Genomic DNA, 14,781 nt, shown 5'->3' on the forward strand with positions numbered 1-14,781 from the left:
AGTTTTTGTCTATGGAAAAGAAAGTTACTGCATGTGTGTTTAATTGAATTGATCCCTAAGGAAAGCGAAGGCTGTGAGGCGGATACATAAGCTAAATCAACGCAAGTGATACAAGTGTCAAGCGTAGTATCTGTGTTTTTCTATTATTTCAAGTTGTCCTCTGAATTGAGCCCTAAAACATGTTCTCTCTCTTTTCCTTCGCAGGTCAGGAGGGATTAGTTGAAGAATGCTGGTCCCAGGTGCCCAACAGGAAGATGGTGATGCGTTGGCCAAGAGCCACAGCTGTTAGATGGTTGCTGTTGATGCTCGTATGGCAGTGGACAGTGCTGGGCCACCTCGGCTGGGTTCTGGCCCTGGCTGAGGGGCAGCAGAGTAACAACCCCTCGCTCACTGCTGCCAGCACCGGACACCAGAGTGGCGACCAATTGGATTGGCTGCTGTCTGAGAAGGGACCTTTCCACCGTTCTCCGGAATACACAGAGTTCAAAGAACGCTTCCAGCAAGGATTCTCCACACGCTATAAGATCTACAGGTGAGAATCTAGAGGCAAAGTGTGCGTGTTTGAATGTTGCTGTACTGTATGTGCTGTACTGTACCAATCAAGATCCACTATGACCCTTCCATCCCATCAAATTATTTTTCAACATTTATTTTCAATATCATTAACTTTATTCTAAATGTAATACCAAATGTGATGTACTCTCTCTGATAAGCCTTTAATTTACATTTTTCCTCAGCTTAGAATATATATTGTAATGAAACTGAGGCAGGGAGCATGCCTCGAACCCTCAACCTTCTAGCCCGAAGTCCAGTGCGCTATCGACTGTGCCCCAAAAGCATGCTCGTACGGATTCCCTTATAAACCCAGGGTCGTTACAATATTTTACTCTGACCCTTCCATGCATTTTATTCATGCATTTTACTTTCCTCCATCACACAGCCTCCATTACATTTTATTTTGTTGTTGCTGCATGCTCTCCATGGTGCTACACTCACCTGAGTCAAATTATAGCTCCAGATTACTGCCAACATATTTTCTGCTGTGATGTTAATGCTACTTGAGTGTGGGCATGTTGAAGGGGTGTAGGTGCATTTCTTTACTGTAAGAAAGAGATATTTGTCTCTTTAGAAACCAATTTATTCAGAAATATGTCACAGTTTTCTTCTCATACAACTTTAAATGATAGCTTTCATTGCAGATGTTCTGAGTATAGCTAGCCATGATAGGTGTAGTTTTTTTGACAGAAGTTTGATGGATCACGCTTCTCTTTCATGCTCTGGGACAGTGCTAGAAATGACTAGGACAAGGAACTGAAATGCAGAAAAATGCCTGCAGATCTGTGATGGAATCAGGCAGAGAGCATAGCCCGTAAGAGCGTCTGCTAAATGACTTAAATGTAAATGTAAATGTACTGTTTGAATGGTTGTCTAGCAGTGTGTGTGTGTGTGTGTGTGTTGTGTTTGTGTGTGTGAGAGCGCACTGTTGTCTGACCAACACCTCAGTCGTCAATTGACATAAATTTGGTTTCCCCCACAAGCCATTTGTGCTGCCAAGGCCTTTTGATATGTTAACTGATCTCATTAAAGGACACCCAGAGGGAAAGTAGGTGTGTAAATCTGCCCATTACGAATAGGGAACACCCACTGGGTTATATAGAGGAAGACTGATTTTATTCCCCCTCTCTGCCTGGTCACAGCTGCCCTACGGGTGGTTCACTGAAATATTTCTGCCAAGGCAAATTCAGTCATCCTTGCTGTTACTTTCTGGAGTGAAGGGACTTTGTCCTATTTGAAAGGCAAGCCTAACATTGTTTAATCTTTCATGTTTGCCAAGTTCAAGTGTTGTGCATGGAGATTCTGTAAGTGCCATTGATATGGTAACTACACTGATAAACGCAACATGTAAAGTGTTGGTCTCATGTTTCATGAGCTAATATAAAAGATACGCACAAAAAGCTTATTTCTGTTTACATCCGTGTTAGTGAGCATTTCTCCTTTTCCAAGATAATCCATCCACCTGGTGTGGCATATCAAGAAGCTGATTAAACAACATGATCATTACACAGGTACACTTTGTTCTGGGGACAATAAAAGGCCACTCTAAAATGTGTAGTTTTGTCACACAACACAATGTCACAAGTTTTGAGGGAGCGTGTCATTGGCATGCTGACTGCAGGAATGTCCACCAGAGCTGTTGCCAGGGAATTGAATGTTCAAATCAAATTTTATTTGTCACATATACATAGTTAGCTTGGGTTATTGCGACTGTAGCGAAATTGTTGTTCATTTTTCTACCATAAGCTGCCTTCAACGTTGTTTTAGAGAATTTGACAGTACGTCCAACTGACCTCACAACCGCAGACCACGTGTTCGGGGTCGTGCAAGCGAGCGCTTTGCTGATGTCAACATTGTGAACAGAGTGCCCCATGGTGGCGGTGGGGTTATGGTAAGAGCAGGCATAAGCTACAGACAACAAACACAACTGCATTTTATCGATGGCAATTTGAGAGATACCGTGACGAGATCCTGAGGTCCATTATTGTGCCATTCATCCACCGCCATCACCTCATCTTTCAGCATGAGAATGCACAGCCCCATGTCGTAAGGATCTGTACACAATTCCTGAAACCTTAAAATGGCCCAGTTCTTCCATGGCCTGCATAGTATCCAGACATATCACGCATTGAGCAAGTTTGGGATGCTCTGGATTGACGTGTATGACAGCATGTCCCAGTTCCCGCCATTGAAGAGGAATAGGACAACATTCCACAGGCCACAATCAACAGCCTGATCAACTCTATGCTAAGGAGATGTGTCGCACTGCATGAGGTAAATGGTGGTCACACCAGATACTAGTTTTCTGATCTACGTCCATACCTGTTTTTTAAGGTATCTGTGACCCACAGATGCAGATTTGTATTCCCAGTCATGTGAAATCTATAGATTAGGGCCTAATGAATTTATTTCAATTGACTGATTTCCTTATATGAACTGTAACTCAGTAAAATCTTTGAAGTTGTTGCACGTTGCATTTATATTTTTGTTCAGTATACATAGCATGCATTTACTATGCCTGTGAAATGTGTAAAGATATATGTGATTTGAGTTTCGAGGAGCCCTCATGCCTATGAATAAATTGAATGTGAGGGTCACAGGGGGAAGGATGCTTAAATTCCCTGCAGAATCTAGCTATGGTGATTGTCAAACAAAGAGCTTCTGCTGTTGCTGGTGTCTTGCAAGGTTTCTCTCACAGACGAGGTTTGCAACTCAATAGATATCCTTCTGAAATAATGGTCTGATGAATAAATACAATTGTATTTCATGTGGTCTGTACATAATGAACCACTTTAAAACAAGATAGAGAAGCAGCCCTTTTTGTAGCTTGGGTACTGTTCTTTCATTGGCCTTCATTTGGTATGAAATAGGAAAGAAAGGGAAGGATGTTTATAATATCCAGACAGGAAAATACTCTCCCAGGAGGTGTTTTGGGATGATAGATGCTTTCCCTTAAAAACATTACTGTTGGCTCATTGTACTTTTGGTGCCATGAGAGGTGGCAGAACTGACAGCCTATAGGGACCATACTATGCCCATCCAGGCCCCTATGGCTCTTGTAACTGGTAACAGCTCATTCTGGAGGCAACAAGAGCTGTCAAGACAATAAAATAAGAAATGAGACATTGTCACAACTGATTACGTCAGGAGGTATATTGCTGGTAGAGAAATCTGAAACATTTCTGATATAGAAGAGCATTTTCTAAATAAAGGGAAGATGATTAATGAGTGAAATGTCTGGCAACTATAGATTTTTCAAGCACTGAAATGTGATTTGTGAGAGATTGGTGTAGGGTTCTGAGGCACTCCGGCTTTGTGTAGATGACTTGATGTAATTTCCAACACTCTACACTAACCAAAATCCAATTTCACATTATGTATTGAATTTATGTTTTGCCTTCAAGAATATGAGTTTTGCTGACTAGTGTTTCTATATTGGCATTGTGTTGTGCTGTTTCAGTTTTCGCTGAAAGCTTGATTTTGTTATTTTGTTTTGGCTTAATGTTACTGTTTTTGGTAATCTTTCTTTAAAATGAATGTGTAAGGCTTTCAAAATACAATACAGCCCTTCAGTACGAAGAGTAGCTAAACTTATTTTCAAAAGGATTCTTTCAAAAACCAGACGTCAGTTGTTCAATTCAGGTTCAGTAAAGGGACTGTTTGTTTCAGGGTGAATATAAAAACATTAACTAGAAATTAATGTGACAAACTGCCTGTTTCACATCAGGTCAGACATGAGGGACAATTGATTAAATTTCCTATTTTCTTATCAGCCATTTTCCATAATGTTAGTTATTGATGGAATTGGCTATCTCTCTGTATATCAAGTGTGGCTAAAACGGTTTCTAAATCTGAAGTGTGTCCATGATATGAATACATTGTCTGAGGGACAAATGTATTTGCTGTTTTTCATTTTCCAGCTTTTTATTCGATTGCCTCCGGCAACACAGTTGAGAAATCTAATTACTCTGTTGAATGCTGTGAGTCTCCATGTACAATTAACAAGATTAATTTGAATTCTAATTGAGAATCAGAATGTGCTATTCAACTTGGGAAAATAGATGTTTTTAGCCATTTGTGCACTCGCACAATGAATTATCAAATTTAGTACATGTTTTACAATTACTGAAAAGACAGATCTTTGAGCTCTACTTCCTTTAACATAATTATTCTTCATTCAGCTAAACAATCTGAGAGGAAATGTTTAACTGCCTCAAATGAGATGGACAGTGTTCCAAGACACACCTATTCTGCTGAGCATAAACAGTTTAGTGGAATGTGCTATGCCAGCTCATGATAGGGATACACTAGGGAGACAGGGAAGAGCCACTAATTGCCGCTTGCATTTTTAGCTCTAAAGACCATGTGAATCTCAAAGAGATTTGTGCAATAAAGTATACACCTATTGTCTAAACCTGTGCTATTTCAGTAATGTACTTTGAGAAAGTCTTTGTAAGTCTGCATCAAAGAGGTTTCTGCAAGTTGCAACACCATAGTACTTTTGTCCAGACCAGACCAGTCCTGTCTCGCCTGAAAAGTTGTGAGAATCCATATCAAAAGTGTACTTGAAAAGTCTTCCAAGAAATTGCTACAATACTCCACAAAAACACATTGAAATGATAGAACGCCTCCTCAGTTGATGAGGGCCAAATATTAATAAGCTGGAAACCCAGTTGTCAACTTCCAGAGGAAATGGGGCCGATCAACCATTCCCCTCTTGCCTCTCAAAATAGCTCACAGAAATCTAACATGGAAAGAGAGGCATTCAACACCTTGATTTGCCAGTGTGTGGCTAATATACACGGCAAGCAGCTGTTGTGATCCAGGTTAAACCCATACCTACTGTACAGTAGGTGATATCATGCATGGCTTTAGGCTGCTTCATGCAACCATGCTTTATGAAGAAAAACATCTAAATCAACGTAGCTGTGGAATACAGCCTCATCTGCAAGAGCTGATAAATATACAGTGGAGTGAGCTCCAAAAGTAAAGAATTACTTTTTGTACGTAGTCCCCGTATTTTTGGGGATCAAAAGTATTGGGACAAATTCACTTATGTGTATTAAAGTAGTCCAAAGTTTAATATTTGGTCCCAAATTCCTAGCAGGCATTGATTACATCAAGCTGGTGACTCTACAAACTTGTTGGATGCATTCGCTGTTTGTTTTGGTTGTGTTTTTGATTATTTTGTACCCAATAGAAATTAAGCTTGATGTAATCATTGCGTGCAAATAATATGGGACCAAATACTACACTTTCACTACGTTAATACATATATAAGTGATTTGCCCCAATACTTTTGGTCCCCTAAAATGGGGGAACTATTTACAATAAATGATTCAATTTCTAAACGGTTCACCCGATATGAATGACAAAACCCTCAAATTAAAGCTGACAGTCTGCACTTTGGATTTGAAATTATACAATGACTATGAGGTTAAAGTGCTGGAGTACAGAGCCAAAACAACAAAAAATGTATCACTGTCCCAATACTTTTGGAGGTCACTGTAGATATAGACAATGTAATGAACTCATTAAACATGACCTTCCATGTTGTAACTGAAACTAACTTAGGGTTAACACTCATAGGAATAGAATGAATCATTCGAATTATATGGTAACACGTTTCCCGATCATGTACTGTAGAAGTAGAAGCCTTGGGAAAGTTCTGCTTGTGTCAAAGCTCTGACTCATAGAGGAATGTAGTGGAACGTTAACCTTTCACTGCAGTGGGCTGAATCAGGGTCACACAGTGTTTCTTGGTAATCTACTTTGAACCAAAGGTATACACCTCACACACATGGTTACTGGCTTGTCATTTCAACTCTGTCAGATATAGAGTTAAAATGTATTCCATTTTGAGTTTGCATCCCAATTGTGCACTCTATATACATCACAGAAGACTTAAATATAACAAAACCATTTCACATAGAAACACCAGATTTTGGGACAATTAAAAAATTTAAAATAAATGATTAATGATGAAATGATGAAAAATATTAATATCATTCCACCCATGAGGCCACTAGAGAGCGATGTGGTCAATTGACTGCAGGAAAGGGCTACAACAGTGCTAAAATCCAGGTGCTCTTATCAAATAGGGAATGGAGTATTCGCTTAGGTACAGAGTTTTAGCTTAAACAATTCCCTGCAAGCCTGCCGGGCTGCAGGTGCAATCATCTTGTGCTAAAGCCCTGTAGTTTAGAGCATCTATCATCATTAACAGCACTAGAATGGTCAGCCAACGCTTTTACATTTCATTTTTAGAAATCATCATGAAAGAAAAGCAATGCTCCATTCACAACCTCTGTCGTCAATCATTTTTCACTCAAGACAACATCATCCAAAGCTAGTACACAGCATCTGATGGTCTTTACACATTATAGGCAAAGATAATACAGTATGATGTAAGATTTGAAGTTTACTTTGGATATTTGGATTATCCTCATCAACACATTGGTTTGCTAATACTTCGTAGCCCTTAAAATTCTTCCAAAGACCGGTGTCTTCTTCATGTTTCTGTACACTAGTCAACATTATTGCAGAAATTAGTGCATTCAGAAAGTGTTCAGACCGATTGACTTGTTTCACATGTTGTTATGTTACAGCCTTATTCTAAAATGGATTAAATCGTTTTCCCTCCTCATCAATCTACATACCATACCCCATAATGACAAAGCAAAAAAGTTTTTTTTTTTTATGTTTGCAAATGTATTAAAAATAAAAAAACAGAAATATCAAATTTACTGTACATAAGTATTCAGACTCTTTACTCAGTACTTTGTTGAAGCACCTTTGGCAGCAATTACAGCCTTGAGTCTTCTTGGGTATGACACTACAAGCTTGGCACACCTGTATTTGGGGAGTTTCTCCCATTCTTCTCTGCAGGTCCTCTCAAACTCTGTCAGGTTGGATGCGGAGCATCGCTGCACAGCTTCTCACGTCTATCCAGAGATGTTCGACCGGGTTCGTCCGGGCTCTGGCTGGGCCAGTAAAGGAGATTCAGAGATTGTCCCAAAACCACTCCTGTGTTGTCTTGGCTGTGCGCTTAGGGTCGTTGTACTGTTGGAAGGTGAACCTTAACCCCAGTCTGAGATCCTCAGCGCTCTGTAGCAGGTTTTCAACAATGATCTCTCTGTACTTTTCTCTGTTTATCTTTCCCTCAATCCTGACTAGTCTCCCAGTCCCTGCCGCTGAAAAACATCCCCACAGCATGATGCTGATGATGCCAGGTTTCCTCCTTGTCATTCAGGCCAAATAATTAAATCTTGGTTTCATCAGACCAGAGGATCTAGTAGCACACATCTTCTCATGGTCTAAAAGTCTTTAGGGGCCTTTAGGCAAACTCCAAGCGGGCTGTCATGTGCCTTTTACCGAGGAGTGGCTTCCGTCTGGCCACTCTACCATAAAGGCCTGATTGATGGAGTGCTGAAGAGATGGTTGTACTTCTGGCACTTTTTCCCATCTCCACAGAGGAACTCTGGAGCTCTATCAGAGTGAGATTTTTGGTCACATCCCTGACCAAGGCCCTTCTCCCTTGATTGCTCAGTTTGGCCAGGCGGCCAGCTCTAGGAAGAGTCTTGGTGGTTACAAACTTCTTCCATTTAAGAATGATGGAGGCCACTGTGTTCTTGGGGACTTTCAATACTGCAGACGTATTTGGGTAACCTTCCCCAGATCTGTGCCTTGACACAATCCTGTCTCGGAGCTCTATGGACAATTCCTTCAACCTCATGGCTTAGTTTTTGCTCAGACATCCACTTTCAACTATGGGACCAAATCATGTCCAATCAATTGAATTTACCGCAGGTGGACTACAATCAAGTTGTAGAAACATCTCAAGGATAATCAATGGAAACAGGATGCACCTGAGCTTAATTTAGAGTTTCATAGCAAAGGGTCTGAATACTTATGTAAATAAGGACATTTTAGAATAAGGCTGTAACATAACAAAATGTGGAAAAAGTCAAGTGGTCTAAATACTTTCTGATTGTACTGTACATATATATACATACAGATGAAGTCGGAAGTTTACATACACTTAGGTTGGAGTCATTAAAACTCCTTTTTCAACCACTCCACAAATTCCTTGTTAACAAACTATAGTTTCGGCAAGTCGGTTAGGACATCTACTTTGTGCATGACACAAGTAATTATTCCAACAATTGTTTACAGACAGATTATTTCACTTATAATTCACTCTATCACAATTCCAGTGTCCAGAAGTTTACGTACACTAAGCTGACTATGCCTTTAAACAGCTTGGACAATTCCAGAAAATGATGTCATGGCTGATTGACATAATTTGAGTCAATTGGAGGTGTACCTGTGGATGTATTTCCAGGCCTACCTTTAAACTCGGTGCCTCTTTGCTTGGCATCATGAGAAAATAAAAAGAAATCAGCCAAGACCTCAGAAAAAGAATTGTAGACCTTCACAAGTCTGATTCATCCTTAGGAGCAATTTCCAAACGCCTGAAGGTACCATTCATCTGTACAAACAATAGTACACAAGTACAAACACCATGGGACCACGCAGCCGTCATATCGCTCAGGAAGGAGACGGGCTCGGTCTCTTAGAGATTAACGTACTTTGGTGTGAAAAGTGCAAATCAATCCCAGAATGACAGCAAAGGACCTTGTGAAGATACTGGAGGAAACGGGTACAAAAGTATCTATATCCATTGAAGCAAGATCTCAAGACTGGAAGTTAAAGTTTGGTCGCAAATGGGTCTTCCAAATGGACAATGACCCCAAGCATACTTCCGAAGGTATGGCAAAATTTAAGGACAACAAAGTCAAGGTATTGGAGCGGCCATCACAAAGCCCTGACAGGCAGAACTGAAAAAGCATGTGCGAGCAAGGAGGCCTGCAAACCTAACTCAGTTACACCAGCTCTGTCAGGAGGAATGGGCCAAAATTCACCCAACTTATTGTGGAAGCTTGTAGAAGGCTACCCGAAACGTTTGACCCAAGTTAAACAATTTAAAGGCAATGCTACCAAATACTATTTGACTGTATGTAAACTTCTGACCAACTGGGAATGTGTTGAAAGAAATAAAAACTGAAATAAATAATTATCTCAACTATTATTCTGACATTTCACATTCTTAAAATAAAGTGGTGATCATTACTGAGCTAAAACAGGGCATTTTTACTAGGATTAAATGTCAGGAATTGTGAAAAACTGAGTTTAAATGTAGTTGACTAAGGTGTATGTAAACATCCGACTTCAACTGTACATACAAACACACATACATATAAAATACATATACATACAGTGCCTTGCGAAAGTATTCGGCCCCTTGAACTTTGCGACCTTTTGCCAAATTTCAGGCTTCAAACATAAATATATAAAACTGTATTTTTTTTGTGAAGAATCAACAACAAGTGGGACACAATCATGAAGTGGAACGACATTTATTGGATATTTCAAACTTTTTTAACAAATTAAAAACTGAAAAATTGGGCGGGCAAAATTATTCAGCCCCTTTACTTTCAGTGCAGCAAACTCTCTCCAGAAGTTCAGTGAGGATCTCTGAATGATCCAATGTTGACCTAAATGACTAATGATGATAAATACAATCCACCTGTGTGTAATCAAGTCTCCGTATAAATGCACCTGCACTGTGATAGTCTCAGAGGTCCGTTAAAAGCGCAGAGAGCATCATGAAGAACAAGGAACACACCAGGCAGGTCCGAGATACTGTTGTGAAGAAGTTTAAAGCCAGATTTGGATACAAAAAGATTTCCCAAGCTTTAAACATCCCAAGGAGCACTGTGCAAGCGATAATATTGAAATGGAAGGAGTATCAGACCACTTCAAATCTACCAAGAACTGGCCGTCCCTCTAAACGTTCAGCTTATACAAGGAGAAGACTGATCAGAGCTGCAGCCAAGAGGCCCATGATCACTCTGGATGAACTGCAGAGATCTACAGCTGAGGTGGGAGACTCTGTCCATAGGACAACAATCAGTCGTATATTGCACAAATCTGGCCTTTATGGAAGAGTGGCAAGAAGAAAGCCATTTCTTAAAGATATCCATAAAAAGTGTAATTTAAAGTTTGCCACAAGCCACCTGGGAGACACACCAAACATGTGGAAGAAGGTGCTCTGGTCAGATGAAACCAAAATTGAACTTTTTGGCAACAATGCAAAACGTTATGTTTGGCGTAAAAGCAACACAGCTCATCACCCTGAACACACCATCCCCACTGTCAATCATGGTGGTGGCAGCATCATGGTTTGGGCCTGCTTTTCTTCAGCAGGGACAGGGAAGATGGTTAAAATTGATGGGAAGATGGATGGAGCCAAATACAGGACCATTCTGGAAGAAAACCTGATGGAGTCTGCAAAAGACCTGAGACTGGGACGGAGATTTGTCTTCCAACAAGACAATGATCCAAAACATAAAGCAAAATCTACAATGGAATGGTTCAAAAATAAACATATCCAGGTGTTAGAATGGCCAAGTCAAAGTCCAGACCTGAATCCAATCGAGAATCTGTGGAAAGAACTGAAAACTGCTGTTCACAAATGCTCTCCATCCAACCTCACTGAGCTCGAGCTGTTTTGCAAGGAGGAATGGGAAAAAATTTCAGTCTCTCGATGTGCAAAACTGATAGAGACATACCCCAAGCGACTTACAGCTGCAATCGCAGCAAAAGGTGGCGCTACAAAGTATTAACTTAAGGGGGCTGAATAATTTTGCCCGCCCAATTTTTCAGTTTTTGATTTGTTAAAAAAATTTGAAATATCCAATAAATGTCGTTCCACTTCATGATTGTGTCCCACTTGTTGTTGATTCTTCACAAAAATACAGTTTTATATCTTTATGTTTGAAGCCTGAAATGTGGCAAAAGGTCGCAAAGTTCAAGGGGGCCGAATACTTTCGCAAGGCACTGTATATATATACACATCTTTTAAAAATATATTTTCCTTTATTATTTTCCACTAACCCTACCTCCCCTAATTGGAGTAAACTAATGAACAACAACACTTTAGTTTCCACTTCCAGCTAATACATACTATATACATTTTACAGACACAATCTATTTTACAATATCTATCTTTTGTTTGTTTTTACTCCCTTTCTCTCTGCTACCCTCCTATCTATTTTTGAAGACCATCCAGTTTGATTTCTATTTGCCATATATTATTAACTGTGCTGTTCCACAAAAGTTCTGAACCTATAGTATAAACATTTCATGGACACAGTATATTATATTGCAGTTATCTTGTTATTAATGCCACCCTTCAGCTCCACTCATCCTCCCATCTATCTCTCAACACCATCCATTTTGGATTTCTATTTGCCATATATTTTTCAACTGTGCTGTGATGTTTCACAAAAGTTCTGAACCTTTCTATTCTCATAGTTTCTACAGATTGTAAATTAAATATACTTTTTGTTGTTGTTGCTAAGAGTATTATTGTATTATTGATCGATAGACTATGATTTTTCAAATCACCCAGTAGTGCTATATGCAGAGGAAAATGTTGCAATTCTTCAGCCATTCCTGGACCTGTGTCCAAAAACAAGCTACATATTTACAGTACCAAAACAAATTATCTAATGATTCTGTCTCTTATCAGCCAAATCTGCAGAGCTGGAATGGTTGTATCCCCCCATTTATATAACATTTTATTGATTGCAAGAACTTTGAATAATCATTTAAATTGAACAATTCTAAGTTTTGCATCCAGCGTTGTTTGGCGTATCAGTTCATAAACCATTTACCATGGAATCGGAACATTGACAATCTCTTCCCAAATATTTTACAATCTATACGGCACAGCTGTTCATTTGTTGGTCCCTAAATTAAACTGGTATACTTTTTTATTTATCACACTTTTCTTTAACCAATTTTGGTCTTTAATGCACGGCCGACAGTCAAGTTCCTTATTTTTTACCTCTTCCATTTGAGTTTAACCACAATATTTGTTGTATTATTTGTTTTGTTTTTCTGGTGGATTAAACTTAAATTGCAAGCAACTTTCTATGGATTATTTTAAAAATAGCTATATTTTGGAGATTGGTTAATTTTCAAATAACTGAAAGTGAGAGGATGTAATCTGAATAAAGGGAAAAAGGCCATTTGTCAACATGGGGTGAGACATTCTTACTTATCTGCCAGAGAACCAATTTGCATTTAAACTTTTGTATGACTGATGCCTTTTAGTGAGAGGTCTAATTCTCTAATATTCAATCATTTCTAAGCTCCGAATTCATATTAATTATATAAATAGGCCCTTTTAATTTATTCTGTTTTGCTGTTCCAAATAAAATGTAATATTTTTTTGGTCATATAATTGAAAAAAACAGGATGCTAGGTGTTGGCAAGACCATAAACAAATAGGTAAACTGGGATATGACTAAAGAGTTGGACTGCAACGTTGTTCTTAGTCTTTGAAATTGTGTAACAGTATGCAATTATAGTTGAATTACCTTGTACTTACATTGTACTACCAATGTTATTCCTGTGGCATAATGCCTATGTAGTGTTAGGTTGGACTAAACGTGTTTTCTATACTTTCTTACACTGAATCATGATCAAACACTTTCCATGTTTTGTATGTTGTCATGTAAGTGCAAATGTATTTCATGTCTATGATAATCATACACAACTAATGTAACAGCTGGTTGTCACTATTGTAATGCTGACTTCAAATAATCTGCAAAATAAGTGTTGATGTGGAATGTCAAATTCTATTTTTCCCCTTGGGACAATAGCATGTTACTGTCACTTTTTGTTCTGAAGGAATACATACATATTCATTTATTTATTTTACCTTTATTTAACTAGGCAAGTAAGTTAAGAACAAATTCTTATTTTCAATGACAGCCTAGGAACAGTGGGTTAACTGCCTTGTTCAGGAGCAGAATGACAGATTGTACCTTGTCAGCTCCGGGATTTGAACTTGCAACCTTTCGGTTACTAGCCCAACGCTCTAACAACTAGGCTACCCTGCCAGCCCTGAATAGTAGTTTTTACTGCAAATGTATGCACATCTTCTGATGATATTTGAAATATTTCACATATGCAAGTATCAACCTATGAAATGATCCAATCACCATGAATCAGATTTGTCCAAATTTCCAAATTCTCCAATGGTTCACTTGCAGGGAATTCAGCCATTGGAAAGTAAACAGCTTGGCCACAGAGAAGAGGGACGTTTTTAAGGCCCCCTTGCCACTGGCGCCGGAGTTTCTACGCAACCTGAGGCTGCTGGGTCGAAGGCCAAGTCTGCAGCAGATCCACGAGAACTTGATCAAGAAATATGGGACACACTTTCTGGTGTCTGCTACGCTAGGAGGTAAGCAGCTTCACATACACCGACTCAGTGGCACTTAGCTCGAGGCTATGTGGCTAAGGGATGTTGTTGCGCATCTCAGTTTGTTCTCAAAATAGCTTCAGTGTAATGTAATCTCCTTAGATATTGATCATGTTGACTGCCTCAAAACAAGCCAAAGGTTACTCATATTTGGAACACTGTGCTCATGGTATCACTGGTGACATTGTCATACCGGTAATTTATGTCAACAGAAACTTTGTTTTTACTATTCAACATAAGTTAACGTTAAAGCTAGAATCCTTAGTTGCTACATCACCTTTTTTTTCACTTATAAAGAGGTATATCCATTGTTAATGAAGACTATGTAAACTATATAAGACACATAAATGCCCAATGAGCTTTGTTCAACTGTTATTCATAACCCAAAATATAAGCTTGTTTTACTCCAATGTTTGTAAACAACCTAAATGTTAACAAACACTGTATAGCCTCAAAACATGGTTAAAACTGTACCTTTCATATTATGGATGTTCCTGCAACCATAGCTCTGTCTATGAATTTGAGTGGTTTTCCAGCTCCATCCCTTAAGCTTTTTAGCGAAACAGGGGCAGTTAGAACGCTTTGTTACTATTTAAATGAAGAATTCTAGCTTCAATACATATTGTCAGTCATCCTCTGTTGGTATGGACAACATCTGCTTGGTGTTGATTTGACAATCCATGATTGAGGTACTGCTGGATACATAAGGAAATGTCAATAGTTGTAGTTGGAGATGTGGAATGCATTACTCCGCCTAGCATCTAAATAATTGATTGAACAGTCATGGTCCTGGTCTCAAAACATTTGCTGTGACATCAACCAGAACATTATGCCTGATGAGATGTAGGCACTAATTATGATGTCACTTAATGGTGGATTGATGAAGTGAA

General features: G+C 39.1%; 1 protein-coding gene across 1 annotated transcript in view; it reads left to right on the forward strand.

Annotated features, from left to right (window-relative positions):
* Positions 1-210: 210 nt before the first annotated feature.
* Positions 211-14,781, forward strand: part of LOC115103102 (BMP/retinoic acid-inducible neural-specific protein 3) — a 70,629-nt gene continuing 56,058 nt past the window's right edge. Inside the window, exons 1-2 of the mRNA XM_029623738.2 lie at positions 211-532; positions 13,683-13,873. Of these exons, the coding sequence (XP_029479598.1) occupies positions 255-532; positions 13,683-13,873 (469 nt within the window). The 5' untranslated portion in view covers positions 211-254. The remainder of the gene's footprint in view (positions 533-13,682; positions 13,874-14,781) is intronic.

Source organism: Oncorhynchus nerka, linkage group LG20 (assembly GCF_034236695.1).
Source record: "Oncorhynchus nerka isolate Pitt River linkage group LG20, Oner_Uvic_2.0, whole genome shotgun sequence".
NCBI lineage: Eukaryota > Metazoa > Chordata > Actinopteri > Salmoniformes > Salmonidae > Oncorhynchus > Oncorhynchus nerka.